The sequence below is a fragment of the Hyla sarda genome, chromosome 2 (assembly GCF_029499605.1).
Source record: "Hyla sarda isolate aHylSar1 chromosome 2, aHylSar1.hap1, whole genome shotgun sequence".
Taxonomy (NCBI): domain Eukaryota; kingdom Metazoa; phylum Chordata; class Amphibia; order Anura; family Hylidae; genus Hyla; species Hyla sarda.
This window is the reverse complement of record NC_079190.1, coordinates 266,586,304-266,603,739: the sequence shown is the minus strand read 5'-3', so window position 1 is coordinate 266,603,739 and position 17,436 is coordinate 266,586,304. Positions and strand designations below refer to the sequence as shown.

The 17,436-nt window shown below is 43.6% G+C and overlaps 1 protein-coding gene across 1 annotated transcript; it reads left to right on the top strand.

Moving 5' to 3' along the window:
* Nucleotides 1-15,620: 15,620 nt before the first annotated feature.
* Nucleotides 15,621-17,021, top strand: LOC130357434 (piggyBac transposable element-derived protein 4-like). Its single transcript, XM_056560129.1, has one exon. The coding sequence runs from the start codon at nt 15,621-15,623 to the stop codon at nt 17,019-17,021; it is 1,401 nt and encodes a 466-aa protein (XP_056416104.1).
* The last annotated feature ends 415 nt before the right edge of the window (nt 17,022-17,436 follow it).

The window sequence follows — 17,436 nt, the reverse complement described above, 5'->3', positions numbered from 1 at the left end:
GTAGTTTTGCAACAGCTGGAGGCACACTGGTTGGAAAATATTGAGTTAGGTAACAGAACCTAACTGAAGGTTTTCCAACCAGTGTGCCTCCAGCTGTTGCAAAAGTACAACTCCCAGCATGCACGGTCAGTCAGTACATGCTGGGAGTTGTGGTTTTGAAACAGCTGGAGGTTTGCCCCCCCCATATGACCGTACAGGGTACATTCACACAGGCAGGTTTACAGTAAGTTCCCTGCTTCAAGTTTGGTCTGCAGCAAATTTTTTGCCGCAGATCAAACTCCTAGCGGGAAACTCACCGTAACACGCCAGTGCGAATGTACCCTAAAAACACTACACTACACTAATACAAAATAAAGGGTAAAACACTACATATACACCCCCTTACACTGTCCCCCCAATAAAAATGAAAAACGTATTGTACGGCAGTGTTTCCAAAACGGAGCCTCAAGCTGTTGCAAAACAACGACTCCCAGCATTTCTGGACAGCCACTGACTGTCCAGGCATGCTAGGAGTTAAGCAACAGCTGGAGGCACCCTGTTTGGGGATCACTGGCATAGAATACCCCTATGTCCACCCCTATGCAATTCCTAATTTAGTCCCCAAATGCGCATGGTGCTCTCTCATTTTGGAGCCCTGTCGAATTTCAAGAAAACAGTTTAGGGCCACATATGGGGTATTTCCGTAATTGGGAGAAATTGCACTACACATTTTGGGGGGCTTTTTCTCCTTTTACCACTTGTGAAAAGGAAAAGTTGGGGGCTACACCAGCCTGTTAATGTAAAAAAAAAAAAAATGTTTACACTAACATGCTGGTGTTGCCCCATACTTTTTATTTTCACAAGCAGTAAAAGGAAAAAAAGCCCCCCAAAATTAGTAACAATTTCTCCTGAGTACGAAAATACCCCATATGTGGGCGTAAAATGCTCTGCGGGCATACAACAAGGCTCAGGAGTGAGAGTGCACCATGTACATTTGAGGCCTAAATTGGTGATTTGCACAGGGGTGGCGGATTTTACAGTGGTTCTGACATAAATGCAAAAACATAAATACTCACATGTGACCCCATTTTGGAAACTACACCCCTCACGGAATGTAACAAGGGCTACAGTGAGCCTTAACACCCCACAGGTGTTTGACGAATTTCCATTAAATTTGGATGGGAAAATGAAAAAAATGCTGGTGTTACCCTAAATTTTTCATTTTCACAAGGGAAAATAGGAAAAAAGTCCCCCAAATTTCTTCTGAGTAAGAACATACCCCATATGTGGATGTATACTGCTCAGCGGGCAAACTACAATGCTCAGAAGAGAAGGAGCGCCATTGGGATTTTGAAGAGAAAATGTGTCCGGAATTGAAGGCCATGTGTGTTTACAAAGCCCCCATAGTGCCAGAACAATGGACCCCCCCACATGTGACCCCATTTTGGAAACTACACCCCTCATGTAGTGTATTAAGGGGTACAGTGAGAATTTACGGCCCACAGGCGCCCCACACTGCACCCCTTATTAAATTCTGTGAGGGGTGTAGTTTCCAAAATGGGGTCACATGTGGGGGGGTCCACTGTTCTGGCACCACAGGGGGCTTTGTAAATGCACATGGCCCCTGACTACCATTCCAAACGAATTCTCTTTCCAAAAGCTCAATGGTGCTCCTTCTCTTCTGAGCATTGTAGTTCGCCAGCAGAGCATTTTACATCCTAACATGGGGTATTACGTCCTAAGATGGGGTTACAAATTTTGTGGGGCATTCTCTCCCATAACCTTTTGTAAAAATGGTAAATTTGGGGAAAAAACGCACTTTAGTTAATTTTTTTTTTTTTCCTTTACGCATCCGATTTTAATGAAAAGTCGTCAAACACATGCGTGGTGTTAAGGCTCACTGGACCCCTTGTTACGTGCCTTGAGGGGTGTAGTTTTCAAAATGGTATGCCATGTGGCACCATAGGGGCTCCCTAAATGTGACATGCCCCCCAAAACCCATTTCAGCAAAATTCACTATCCAAAATCCCATTGTTGCTCCTTCCCTTCTGAGCCCGCCGAACACTTGACATTCACATAGGAGATATTTCCTTACTTGAGAAAAATTGTGTTAGAAATTTTGGGGGGCTTTTTCTTCTATTACCCCTTGTAAAAATTCTAAAACTGGGTCTAAAAGTACATGGGAGTGTAAAAAATGAAGATTTTGAATTTTCTCCTTCACTTTACTGCTATTCCAGTGAAACACCTAAAGGGTTAACAAACTTTCTGAATGTAATTTTGAATAATAAGAAAGCCCTTCAAATCCACTTCAAAACAGAACTGGTCCCTGAAAAATTCCGATTTAGAACATTTTTTGGAAAATTGGAAAATTGCTGCTGAACTTTGAAGCCCTCTGATGTTGCCCAAAAGTAAAAACATGTCAACTTTATGATGAACATATAAAGTAGACATATTGCATTTGTGAATCAAAATATTATTTATTTGGAATGTCTCTTTTCCTTACAAGCAGAGAGCTTCAAAGTTAGAAAAATGCAAAATTTTCTATTTTTTCATCAAATTTTGGAATTTTTCACCAAGAAATGATTCAAGCATCGGCAAAAATTTACCACTAACATAAAGTAGAATATGTCATGAAAAAACATTCTCGGAATTAGAATGAAAGATAAAAGCATCCCAATGGGCTGGGTCCTTAAGGGGTTAAAGGTTGAAAAAGTTCTGGCATAATTAATCTTTGCCTTATTCTTTAACATCACAAGAACCTGGCATTTTAAAAGGCATGTGTAGAGTTTTTAAATCAACTGTATTTGAACACCTTATAGTAGGTGAGCAGATTAATGCCATTAACCCCTTAAGGACCCGGGGGTTTTCTGTTTTTGCATTTTCGTTTTTTGCTCCTTGCCTTTCAAAAATCATAACTCTTTCAATTTTGCACCTAAAAATCCATATGATTGCTTATTTTTTGCGCCACCAATTCTACTTTGTAATGACATCAGTAATTTTTCGGTAAAAATGACACCTTTTCTTTATTCTGTAGGTCCATACGGTTAAAATGATACCCTACTTATATAGGTTTGATTTTGTCGTACTTCTGGAAAAATTATAACTACATGCAGGAAAATTAATAAGTTTAAAATTGTCATCTTCTGACCCCTATAACTTATTTATTTTTCCGTGTATGGGGCGGTATGAGGGCTAATTTTTTGCGCCGTGATCTGAAGTTTTTAACGGTAACATTTTTGCATTGATAGGACTTATTGATCGCTTTTTATTCATTTTTAAATTATATAAAAAGTGACCAAAAATGCACTATTTTGGACTTTGGAATTTTTTTGCGTGTCCGCCATTGACTGAGCGGTTTAATTAATGATATATTTTTATAATTCGGACATTTACGCACGTGGTGATACCATATATGTTTATTTTTATTTTTATTTACACTGTGTTTTTTTTTATGCAAAATGGGGGTGATTCAAACTTTTAATAGGGGAGGGGTTAAATGATATTCATTCACTTTTTTCTTTCACTTTTTTTTTGCAGTGTTATAGCTCCCATAGGGACCTATAACACTGCACACACTGATCTTTATCATTGATCACTGGTTTCTCATAGGAAACCAGTGATCGATGATTCTGCCGCTTGACTGCTCATGCCTGGATCTCAGGCACTGAGCAGTCATTCGGCGATCGGACAGGGAGGAGGCAGGTAGGGCCCCCCCCCGCTGTCCTGTAAGCTGTTCGGGATGCTGCGATTTCGCCGCGGCTATCCCGAACAGCCTACTGAGTTAACCGTCACTTTTTACTTTCGCTTTTAGCCGCGCGGCTCAGCTCTGAGCGGGCAGCTAAAGGGTTAATAGCTATTAGCAGCGGGTCCCGGCTTCACTATGACGCCGGGCCTGCCATGATATGATGCGGGGTTACTGTGTAACCCTGCGTTATATCACGGGAGCAGGACCAAGGACGTACCGGTATGTCCTTGGTCCTTAATGGGTTAAAGGGGTATTCTGGTGGAAATTTTTTTTAATTTTTTTTTCAAATTAACTGGTTCCAAAAAGTTAAGCAGATTTTCAAATTACTTCTATTAAAAAATCTTTAATATTTCCAGTACTTATCAGCTGCTGTATACTACAAATGAAGTTGAGTTGTTCTTTTCTGTCTGACCACAGTGCTCTCTTATGACACCTCAGGAACTGTCCAGAGCAGGAGAGGTTTGCTATGGGGTTTGTTCTGGACAGTTCTTGACCTGGACTGGTATCAGCAGAGAGCACTGTGTTCAGACTGGAAAGAACAACTTAACTTCCTCTGGAGCATACAGCAACTGATAAGTACTGGAAAGATTAAGATTTTGCAATAGAAGTAATATATACCCCTTTAACTCTTTAAATGTCATGATCAATGCCAATCATGGTATCTATAGAGAAATAAACAGTTGTCGTTTTTTCTTCCGCTTGTGGCGCTCTTGTGTTATTGTGATTGCTACAAGGTCCCTTATCCCAGAGAATATCACTGATTGGAAGTAATTAGTACCATGCTATTACATAGTAATAAACAGTACTTTGAATATTAACCCCTTTACTCAATTGCTTGATTTGACCTTAATGACCAAAGCAATTTTTTTAAATCTGACATCCGTCCACTTATTTGGTAATAACTTTGGAACGCCTTCACTTATGAAACGATTCTGAGAATTTTTTTCGTGACATATTGTAATTTACATTAGTGGTAAATTTAGATTTATATATTTAGCATTTTTTGTAAAAAAAATAAAAAAAATTAAAAAAAAATTGGGAAAAAAATGAAAAATTAGCATTTTTCTAGATTTTATATTTTCTGCTCGTATAACAAATAGCAATTCCGCACCAAATTAATGATTAATTCACATCTACAATACGTCTACTCTATGTTCCCATTATTTGATAAACATTCTTTTACTTTTTTAGAATGTTATAGGGTTTATAAGTTTAGTAGCAATTTTCCAGATTTTCAAGAAAATTGCAAGCATCTGATTTTTCAGGGACCAGTTCAGTTCTGAAGTGGAATTGAGGGCTCTGTATGTTAGATCCCTCCATAAATCACCCCATTGTATAACCTGCACTGCTTAAAGTAGTCAGAATGACATTAAAGAAGTTTATTAACCCTTTAGGTGTTTCACAGAAATAAAAACAAAGTGGATGCGGAATTTTTAAATTTTATTTTGTAGATTTTTTATTTCAACAGTAGGTGTTGACAAAGAAATAAAACTGAAGATTTATTCTCCGAATTCTGACGTACATAGAAATATGCTATATGTGGCCTTTGTGTGCTACTGGTCTCTCACAGGCCTCAGACATGAAGGCGTGCTGTGTGGATTTTAGGGCATCCTTTTAGCTTAGGATATTTTGTTGGCATCATATAAAATTACAGGGGCCTTTGGGAGACAAGTTGATGCTTTCATTGGTACCATTCTGGGGTACATGTGACAAAACATGATCGTCCTTATGTGAATGTCGGGATCAGCTGTTCTCAGGGCTACAGAGCCAGGAGAACAGCTGACGCTGAGCCGTAGGTATACATCGTATATCTACTGCCCAGCAAGAACTTACAGTGAGCCTGCAATGTGTATACAGTATACACATTGCTGACTCACTTAACCCCTTGCTGAGCTGTGCGCTATGCGCAAGCCCAGCAAGGAAAGAGTTAACTTACACTGCTGGACAGTGTAGGTTAACCCTTTGGGCGGTATACACTATATACAGCTATCTATAGATAGCTGTATATAGTGTATACAGAAGACGAAGTCCACTTACTTCCCTCGAGTCCCGGGCAGGTCCATGTAGCTCCGCCCCTAGTAATGACGTCATTAGGAGGCGGAGCTACAGAAGGGAACTAGGCTAGGTAATCTGAAGCTCTGTTTCCATTGTTTGTTTTGTATAATGTGAACAGACCCTTCTGGCAGTGTCTACCCAGACAGGGAGACTCCAGCTGTTGCTAAACTACAACTCCCAGCATGCCCAGACAGCCAATGGCTGTCTGGGTATGCTTGGAGTTGTAGTTTTGCACCAATTGTTTCGGTAGACATTGCATCATGGGTGCTCTCCCCAGCGGACAGCGCCAAAAATGTCATAAACAATTTTTTGTGTTTTTTTCTTCTCTTTTCAGATCCGTGTATGCAGAGGATTACTGCGGATTCCATGGATTACGGTGGATTTTCTTTTCTTTAAATAAAATGGTTAACGAGGGCTGTGGGGGAGTGTTTTTTAAAATAAAATACTTTTTCCAATGTGTTGTGTTTTTTTTTTACTAAATTTTCAGGCTTAGTAGTGGAAGCTGGTCTTATTGACTGAATCCATTGCTTAGTGCAGGTCTTAGTGCTAGCCTCAAAAACAGCTAGCACTAACCCCCAATTATTACCCCGGTACCCACCGCCACAGGGGTGCCGGGAAGAGCCTTTACCAACAGGCCCGGAGCGTCAAAAATGGCGCTCCTGGGCCTAGGCGGTAACAGGCTGGCATTATTTAGGCTGGGGAGGGCCAGTAACAATGGTCCTCGCCCACCCTGGTAACGTCAGGCTGATGCAGTTTGGTTGGTATTGTGCTGAGAATGAAAATACGGGGAACCCTATGCGTTTGTTTTTATTTATTTAAATTAAAAAAATGAAAAATACGTATAGGGTTCCCCGTATTTTTTAGCAACAGCTGGAGTCTCCCTGTCTGGGTAGACACTGCCAGAAGGGTCTGTTCACATTATACAAAACGGACAATGTGAACAGTGCTTCAGATTAACTAGCCTAGTTCCCTTCTGTAGCTCCGCCTCTAATGACGCAACCACTAGGGGGCGGAGCTACACAGACCTGCCCAGAACTCGAGGGAAGTAAGCGGACTTCGTCTTCTGTATACACTATATACAGCTATCTATAGATAGCTGTATATATTGTATACCGCCCAAAGCGTTAACCTACACTGTCCAGCAGTGTAAGTTAACTCTTTCCTTGCTGGGCTTGCGCATAGCGCACAGCTCAGCAAGGGGTTAAGTGAGCCAGCAATGTGTATACGATGTATACCTACGGCTCAGCGTCAGCTGTTCTCCTGGCTCTGTAGCCCTGAGAACAGCTGATCCCGACATTCACATAAGGACGATCATAGCGGGTGTCAGGAGGAGTGACATCCGCTGGGATCTGTCCCTTACTGCAGGTACTAATACTCCCAACATGGAGTACACTCTGCTCCATGCTGGGAGCTGTAGTACCTGCATTAATAGACATATCGCAGCAAGTGTAACGTCCGACACCTGCTGCGATCTGTCTATTCATGCAGGTACTACAGCTCCCAGCATGGAGCAGAGTGTATTCCATGTTGGGAGTAGTAGTACTTGTAGTAAAGGAAAGATCACTGCGGGTATCACTCCTGACACCCGCTGTGATGCTCCTGTATAATGTATGGATGCGGCGGCCGGCACTCTCCTATGGTCCCCTGCACGGCCGTATATATACACATATTCCTATTTCTCACAAAGAGCTGTGATTGGCTGGAACCATCTGGCCAATCACAGCTCTGCGGGAAATATGAATATGTGTATATATACGTGAGTGCAGGGGACCATAGAAGAGCTGCCGCCGCATCTATACATTAAACAAGAGAATCGCAAGGGACCCCGGCGATCTGTCAATTAGTACAGGTAACTTTAGCTTTACCCGCTCACATAAATTGATCCCTGTTTAAAAATGTATAAACATTTCATAATAAAAAAGATACATTTCGTTAGATACAATTTTTTCCATCACTACTGTATCTTTTTTATTATTATTTTTTTATGGTACCCTACGAAATTTTTGTAAAAAAGGTATCTCCATAATTTCTTAGGATCGCTAAAGTCCAAAAATGAATAAAAGGATTTACCGAATGTACCCGAATACCGAATGTATCCAAAAAAAAATCAAACCGAACACCCGAATACCGAATGTATCCGAAAAATCAAAACCGACAAATATTGCCGAACCAAAAAAATTTTCCAAAACAAAAAAACAAAACGAAAAATTTTCTAGTGCACAAGTCTAGTAGGGACCCTCCGGCTGTCCTGTAAGCGGTTCAGGATGCCGCGATTTCGGCGCGGCTATCCCGAACAGCCCAATGAGCTAACTGGCACTTTTTACTTTCACTTTTAGCCACGCGCTATTAGTGGCGGGTCCTGGCTTCACTATGACGCCGGGCCCGCCGTGATATGATGCGGGTCACCCGGGTCATCACGGGAGCGGGACCAAGGACGTACTCATACGTCCTTGGTCCTTAAGGGGTTAAAATTATACTTAAATAATTAGGACATTTATGCAGCTAGTGACACAACAGATATTTATGTTCATTTTTGTTTACGTTATTTACTTAAAAAATAGGAAAGGGGGAGTAAAACGTTTATTAGGGAGGGTTTTTTGTACCTTTTTGTTTACTTTTTTTTTAGACCCATAGGGGACTATTACATGCAATCATTAGATTGCATACACTGTTCAATGCAATGCCATTGCAAAGCATTGATCAGTGTTATCAGTGTTCCAATGCTCCAGCCTGCCAAGGCTGACTGGAGCGTTAGAGCATCGATTGAATGGCAAGATCCCGATCAGCCCACTGAGCTAGTAGGGATTAGGGTTCTCCCATTTTAGATGCCGCAATCAACTTTTATTGCAGCATCTAAAGAGTTAGCCACAGGGTCTGGTTGCTGATAGTGAGTCCTAGTTGCTTAGCTTCTAAGTGTGCTTTATTCAGTGGGAGCCGGCAATAGACATAAATTTATAGTGGTTAAAAAATTTTTGAATTTAAATTTTTTTTTTTTTTTTTCACTCTCCCCCCACCAATAATTTTTTTGTTTCTTTTGCCATTCATTTTATGATAAAATTAAATGTGTCATTGCAAAATATAATGAAGTCATGTCTCTCAAAGGGCAAGGGGGAGGGTAAAAAACAAAAGCGCAAAAAGAAAAATAGGCTTATCCTTAAGCGGTTAATAAATCAAATTTTTTTTGAAACTATGCAAAATATGCAAATTTTAATATTCTGCTATTCAAAGCCACAATATTGAAAAATAAAATTCTGCATTCTCCACATATCCTAGGTGTTTTGGTGTATGACAACATGGCATAAGAAGCAGACATTAATTATTGGATGTACATAATTACCATCTCCTTTGCCAGGCTAGTAGAACCGTATCAGTTTCTTCTTGCTGCCGTACACAGGCACTGCAGGGTGTAATTAGCTGCCAGACTGACAGCTAACCTAGCGGAGCAGCTCATGCACACATTAATCTACCGTAGTTCTTCTCACTGAAGCTATGCACCGATAAGTGCTAATCAGGATTTCTCCTAAGTGCTAACTAAGTCTAATAAATAGAGTTAATTTAGAAAGATGAGAAGAATCTACCGGCATGAAGGCGACTGCTTACTTTATTAATCTTTATCAGGTAGAAATTTGTACTTACAACTATACATTAGTAAGCATTGCCTTAAAAACAAGCTCTGGAACTTCCAGATCCGGCGCGGGTGATGGCGGCAGCACAGTAAGGAGGCTCCCACTCCCCTCAGCTTTTCCCGGCCATTTTGCCCATCCGTAGCCACCAAAAACCGCTCCACTTACCTCCACGACATCACAGCAGATCGCAGTCTCCTGCGGCACCACCGCAGCTCCCAGCATTACAACGCATCACTGTTAAAATGGCTGCATCCACTGCGGCTCCAGTTGTTCCAGTGAGTGCTGATGTCGGTGCTGAAATGATGGATGCCGCTCCAAGCCTTCCCTTGGCCCCAGCACCCTCTTCCACCTCTGGTGGGGGCTCTCACATACAGGGGCAGATGACCCTCCAACACTCAGGACAGTGCCCTGCCTGTCAGCTTCAGCCAGTCACCAGACAGACTACACGCTGCTGACAGATGAAGTAGCACAAAGAATCTCCCCCAGTGTGCAGTGCATTGTGGAGGAAGCTCTCAGACCTGCACTCCAGAATCTACAAATAGAAGTGGCTGACCATTCCAGCCACATTGATGAGGTGGAACATCGTATTTCATCATTGGAAGATGGTGATACTGCGCTGCAGAGGCACGTACAGTCTGCTGAATATGATCTTTCCCAGATGAGTGAGAAACTGGAAGACCTAGACAATAGGTAGAGGAGAAATAATTTGTGCATTGTGTGCGTTAAGGAGTCAGTGACTTCAATGGACCTACAAAGTTTCTGTCAGCGTGATTTTCCTAAAGCCCTGGGCTTATCCCATCCCTGCAGGGTTGAACGAGCACACCGTATTGGATCAGCTGTTGCCTCTGCCCCAGGGCCTGCAGCACTAGCCAGGTCATTCTTCATCTCCTGGACTTTAACGACAGAGTTGACATTTTGAGGGCCTACAGACACAAGTCTCAGCCGCTAATGGTTCACAGTATGCGACTGTTGATTTTCGAAGATTTCTCTGTGGAGGAGGTGAAATGCCACAGAGCCTTCATTTCTATCTGCCCCTCCCTCTATAAATCCAATTGTCACTTCCAGCTCCAATATCCAGCGCTCCTCAGGGTGTCCCATGCTGATGGGTCTATCTTGGTCTACAAGACTCCGGAGGCCGCTGCTGCAGCCTGCTCCAGTGTCTTCTTCCCCGCCACGCTCAAGATGAACCACGAGTAGATCCCACTCTCCACATGAGAACCATCGCAGACGTCCCCGCTTACCATGGAGCCGATGCTACTCACCTGGCTGAATTTTTGTCCTTCCAGTTACTTCCCTGTCAATTTTACGGGACTACACCACGTTCTACTGCTGATCCTCTCAGGTTTTCCTTTTGTCTGGATGCCCCCCATTTTTCTTTATCGGTCTGCCCCCTTCTCCTCTATTTTATCCATTATAAGACTGGGGACTAGTGCCTTATTACCATACTGACCTGGGGGGAGGGGGAGAGTAGATGCGACTATGTTCATGTGGGTTGACGTTTCTCCTCTATCACCCGAAAAAAGGGAGTCTCATAGCCAGATTGGTCATGCCCTGCGGTTTGCTAGGGCATGTCCTGGGTCCCTGAAATATTAGATTTTTGTTTTTTTATGTTTCTTTTGTGGGTTTTATGCTAACTGTAGGTGACATTATTTTGCTATGTACATATGTTCTCTCTTTTTCTGCCACTTTTGTGACCCGTACATGCTACATCACACAATGTACGATGCTCTGCTGCTGCTCCGGAGCTACCTCTCTACTTGTTTAGCTGACAGGTCCCACTGTGTACTATTATTATGGCAAATTTGACAACGTGGAATGTCAAAGGTCTCCACTCACCTCATATACGTAGGCTCTTGCTTTGTTACTTGAAAAAATCTCCCCCCGATATAGTCCAATTGCAAGAGACCCATTTGTCCGGCGAGGAATTCTTGTTCTGTGTGCAGCAGCGGTGGGTCGGGCATGTTTATGGTTCACCAGCTGTGGAGGGTAAGATGGGAGTTCTAACTTTAATACACAAATCTTTCCCATGTATGTTACTCTCTCATGTAGCAGATTCAGAGGGGAGGGTGTCCCACCTTCAGTTGGAACACAATGGAGAGGTATTCAGCATTTATAATGTTTATGTGCCAAACAGAGAAAACTGCCCTTTTTTGGGGGGAATCTAGCCGACCAGATTCAGTCTGACAGCTCTCCCTGGAAAGTTATAGGGGGTGACTTAAATTCTATTTTAGACCTTCAGGTAGATAGCAAGGGGACTTCTTGGGTGACGCTGATACCTAGACCGCGTGACTGTGTGCTTCCCCATTTGCTAGATCGTCTTGACTTAACAGACATTTGGAGGGTGTCCCAGATGATAGGGAATTTACTTATTTCTCCCATACTCATCAGTCATGATCCCTTATCGATCTTTTTCTTGTTAGTGCTCGTTTGGGAGCTCATAAACGGGCTGTGAGCATTCGAGAATTGGTTATCTCGGATAATTCACCAGTGACCCTCTCCCTCCAACCCACCTGCCCAAGGGGCACTAACATTTTATGGCGCTTCCCATCCCTCTTATCCAGGGATGAGTCCTTCATAGACCAATTGCGGGGGTAGTGGTTGGAATTTGAAAACACACTACATCGTTCAGACCCTCTTCTCTGCTGGGAAATAGGTAAAGCGGTTATGCAAGGCAAACTGATGTCCTACCTCAACTCCCTTAAACGTACCTTGCATTCCAATTTTATAGCTGCTAGTGCTTGACTGCATCAGGTGTATACCCTCTTTCTCCACTCTCCCACTGACTCTGCTAGAGAGGGATGAAAGGTGACCAGAGCTCAATTTGAATTATGGCTAGCTAGACGGGAGAGATTGACTTGCTCCTATTTTGAAGTGGAACTTTTCCGCCAGGGAAATAAAGCAGGCAGCTTGTTGGTGAACCTGGCGAAGGGCCGCCGTCAACCGGCCCATGTCACTAAACTAAGGGGCGAAGATGGCATGCTACATACTGACCCTCACTCCGTTAATAAATCTCTGGCCACCTATTATGCTAAATTATACCAAGACACCCCTTCTGATGCCTCTGTAGGGGCGGACTTTCTAAAGGGTCTTAATTTACCCTGTTTGACATAAGACCAAAGGGATGTCTTAAATGCCCCAGTGATCAAGGAGGAAATCTGGTCAGCTATCAGTTCTCTCCATAATGACAAAGCCCTGTGGCCTGACGGCTACTAGGGGGAATTTTATAAAGCCTTTCTTTCCCAATTGTCCCCTGTACTTCGTGATGTTTTTTCTGTCTTTATGACCACGGGAAGGGTGCCCAAAGAGGCATCAATGGCCTATATCAAGGTTTTGTCTAAACCTGGTAAGGATGCTAGTGACCCTGGATTCTACCGGCCTATATCCCTGATAAATCAGGATATCAAATTGCTTTCTAAAATTCTAGCGGATAGGTTATCTCGATTTATGCAGACTTTGGTGGGACAGCATCAGGTGGGCTTTATTAGAAATTGCTCAGCCACCATGAATATTCGGGCGGTGATGACGGTTCTGGACAGGTTACAGCATCAGCCCCAGCCAGACGATCAGTCGGCTCTTATAGCTTCATATGCCGAAAAGGCTTTCAACAATGTTCGGTGGGACTGGCTGGAGCTGGTGCTGGATCCCTTTGGTGGAATCAAGGGGGCCTTTAGAGACTATATAACGTGGGTGTACCGGGAGCCGATATCGAGAAGAAGTACCCCGGGGATTCTCTCTGCCCCCTTTTCACTCTGCAAGGGTACTAGGCAAGGGTGTCTGCTCTCACCTCCCTTGTTTGATCTGGCTATAGTGCCACTAGCTAGACACCTATTGTCGTCCGATCTGTATGAGGGCATTCAAATTGGCCCCGACACGGTTAAGCTGACTATGTTCGTGGATGACATTCTGCGTCTGGACAATCTTTGCAGAAGTTTCTCGATTTTCTCTTATTTTTTGGTAGTTTTTCAGGGAACAAGATAAATGTCGCTAATTCAGAACTACTTCCCTTGGTCACTTCTCCCCCACGATGGCTGCTGTTAGTCTCAGGTCTTGGAATTAAAATTGGTTCCTCCTCGGTCACCTACTTAGGCATTAGGGTGGGTAAAACACTGGACACATTATACCGGCTGAACTTTAGCAAAATACAGGCAGAACTAAGGAAATGGATGGGATTGCCACTCACATTTATGGGACAGTGCAACTTAATTAAAATGGTCAGCTTTTCCCGCCTTCTATATCCCCTACAAACACTACCCCTCCTTTTACGCCATGCTGATGTCCATCTGCTGAACTCTGCATTTACTAAATTTATCTGGGTGGGTAAAAGGCCTTGTATTGCACTACAGAAGCTCATGCTTGGTAAACAGGAAGGGGGTCTCAATTTCCCTAACCTTAGGGGCTATAATTTTGCTTGCCTATTTCACTTCGTAGTGGACTGGATCCACGGTTCTTCCTTCCATGCTATCACAGGTCTGGAGGATGCTCTGGCATCCCTATGGTGACTATTCGCATTACTGCACACGCCTTATGCAAGGTTGCGCCCGTCTGTGAAACACTCAGTTCTTGTGGTAGCTTGGAAAGAGGTTCGCAAATATCCCCACCTCCCATTCCTGATGTCCAAACATTTCCCCCTCTAAGGATAGCCATTTTTCCCCCAAGGACTTCCCTCTAGGACGCTGGAACTTTGGGAGGGTAGAGGGTAGTGGACAGCAGGTGATCTTATGGATCGCTCAACTAAAAGCTGGCTCTCTCATTCTACGCTGCTAACTAAATTTCAACTCCCCTCTACTCACCTGCTTCCCCTCAATCAGGTCTACTCATTATGTAAAGATAGACTGCGCAACCTTGATAACGAAGCCCCTATACACGCGGTGGATAACCTCATAGGTTCTAATCCTCGTAAACTCACTATCTCCACTCTCTATCCAGCCCTTAAAGAAGTTCTTTTGAAAATTGACCCAGATACCCTTTTTTCCTCTTGGGCCAGCTGGATTCATGATGGAGATATTTTGGAGTGTATCCTACAGGGCTGGCATAAGGTTCGCAAAGTGTCATCAATGAGAGATGGCGGGAAACTTATTTTAAATTCGCCCATAAAGCCCTTTATGGCTTTAATATACTGCCCTAACAGGATAACAGCTTGCCCCAAATACTCTACTCAACAGAACCCATCTTTGTCTCATCTCTTCACTCATGATAAACGGTCCTCACTAGGGGCGCACCTCTTGTTGCTTTTTTTCGTTTACATATTAGTAATGCTGATCTTTGGGACTTCCATGTTCTCGCTCCTCTTCATTGCATTCCTCACTTGTCTTTTGCATTTTAGAATGTTTGATATTTTGTGATGAGTGATGAGGGCTGACTCACAATTTTCTTTCCACGGCCTCTGGGTGGGACTGCAGACCTCTTGGACGGTCTCTTTCTGAGGTGTACTTCCACCTTCCCCTCTGAGGCCATTGTAACTGGTGAGCTTATGTTAATGCTTGGTGTTATTCCATGTTGTTCCCCCCTCCTTTTGTACCCGTTCGTTCATCTTTTTTGCCTTCTGTTGTCCTCCTTTTTCTTGGAGATGTGTCTTTCCTTCTGTTTTTTATTCTCTTAGGTTTGCCAGGGTGTCTTTGTGGATACTACTCTCAGCCTGGTCTTCCTGGGGCATCCTTACACTACTGAGTGAGTACCTTACACAGCACATGTCTCACCCTTTCCTACATACCCATGGCTAAGTGTGTCTCCTTGAATGTGAAGGGCCTCAATACCCCAACTAAGTGATGTTTGCTGCAACAGGAGCTAGTGGCCCTTAACCAGGCTAGCGGTATTCCCGAGCGTGACTCGGGGTTAATTTTCGCTACCAGAAGCGGTAACCCCGAGTCACGCTCGGGGTAGATATCGGAGCTGGCAGCGGAGTCTCCTTACCTTCTCCTTGCAATCCAGCGATGTCCCCGCTGTGATTGCCGGTGAGAGCCCAGGCGGATGCCTCCGTCTGACTTCCTGGTTCCGTCTCTGTGAGCCGCAGAGGCTCATGGGGGCGGAACTGGGCGGGTAATTCAAATGTTTCAAGCATAAAAGTGACACACACACATAAAGTTAGGTGATACAGTGAAATCCTGTCAGATTACATTGTATCACCTCAGATTTGAAACAGTATCACCTCAGATCATCCTACACTGCCCTGCCTGCCCTTTTTGCTGTAATTTCTGCCAATAAATTTTTTTTTTACCATGGCATCAAAGCGTCACTTTAGCATCTCCAAAGCGGGTTTGGATCAGATGAGTGACAGCGGCAGCGACACAGAGCCCCTCGCAGAATTGAGCGCCAGCGATAGCGATTCGTGGCAAGATTCGTCATCCGACTCTGACACCGACCAGAGAAGTGGCGACAGCGACGATTCTGCACCCGAGCTCAGTGATGTGCGCACTTGGTGCCCTATTGATTGCGGTATGGATGAGGTACCGCCGCCAAGATTTCCGTTTACTGGATCACCTGGGATGAAGGTAGAGGTTGAGCACAATGATCCTTTGGCGTACCTAAAATTATTTCTCACAGATGACGTCATTGAAAAGATTGTCACGGAGACAAATCGCTACAACGAGCAGCAATCCGCTACTCTGCATAGCAAGTTTTCCAGGAATAGAAAATGGGAACCGGTGACTAAAGAGGACATCTGGAAGTTTCTGGGGCTAATACTTCTTCAGGGGGTGGTGGGGAAACCCCTGCAGAAATGGTACTGGACTACCAATAAATTGCTGGCAACCCCATTTTTTGGCACCATCATGTCCGAGTACCGATTTTCCCTCATAATGAAGAATTTGCACTTCACCAACAACGAGGAATTTGATGAAGCCACACATCCAGCGCCAAAACTCAAGAAGATCTGGAAAGTATACCAAATGATCCTAAAAAATTTCCAGCAGGCCTATGTGCCAGATAGAGACATCAGCATTGATGAAAGTCTGATGGCTTACAAGGGACGCCTCAGCTGGATTCAATACATCGCATCCAAGAGAGCACGGTTTGGAATAAAATCCTATATGCTCTGCGAGTCTGCCACTGGCTATATATGGAATTCCGTCATTTACACCGGTAAAGGAACACAATTCAACCCCAGGTACAGCGGCTATGGGATGGCAACGTCATCAGTCCTTACACTGCTTGAGCCATTGCTGAATCAGGGGTATTGTGTAACAACGGACAACTTTTACACATCGCCTGAGCTGTACGAGTTTCTGCTAAAACACAAGACTGATGGATATGGAACCGTTAGGGCCAACCGACGTGACCTGCCATCTATGTTTGCCAAGAAAAAACTGAAAACAGGAGAAATGGTTGCCTGGCAGAAAGGAAAGATGATGGCAATGCGTTGGCGTGACAAAAAAGATGTGTGCCTAATGAGTACAGTGCATAACACCTCCACTGCCATGGTCCACACAAGAGGTGGGAAAGATGTCATGAAGCCACAACTTGTGATTGACTACAACAACACCATGGGAGGAGTCGATAGAGCCGATCAGGCGATGACATTTTATCCGGCTATGCGGAAACAACAAAAAAAAAATATTACAAAAAAATCTTTAGGCATCTCCTGGAACAATGCCTCTGGAATGCCTATATACTGCACATAGGAAAGAGTGACAAGCCTCTTGTTCATTCTGACTTCATCTGGAAGGTGGCGGAGCGGATTTTTGTGAACTACCAAACGCCATCAGTGGCCGTGAACAGATCTGGACGTCGTGCTGTTGACGTTGTCAACCCAGAACGCCTGACTGGTCGTCACTTTATGGATAACATCCCGCCAACCGCAAAAAAGGCAGCACCTACAAGGATGTGCATAGTTTGCTGCTCAAAGCGAGATGAAAATGGAAAAAAAATCCGAAAGGAAACCAGGTTCCATTGCCCTGATTGTGATGTCGGTCTATGTGCAGTCCCATGTTTCAAAATTTACCACACCCAGGATGTTTACTGAATTTTCTTTGTTTGACAAATTTCATTATTTATTACATTATTGAATAAAATTATATTATTTATTAGATTATAATT

Excerpts from the sequence above, each read along its gene's own strand:
- LOC130357434 (XM_056560129.1), top strand. The coding sequence starts at position 15,621 with ATGGCATCAAAGCGTCACTTTAGCATCTCCAAAGCGGGTTTGGATCAG.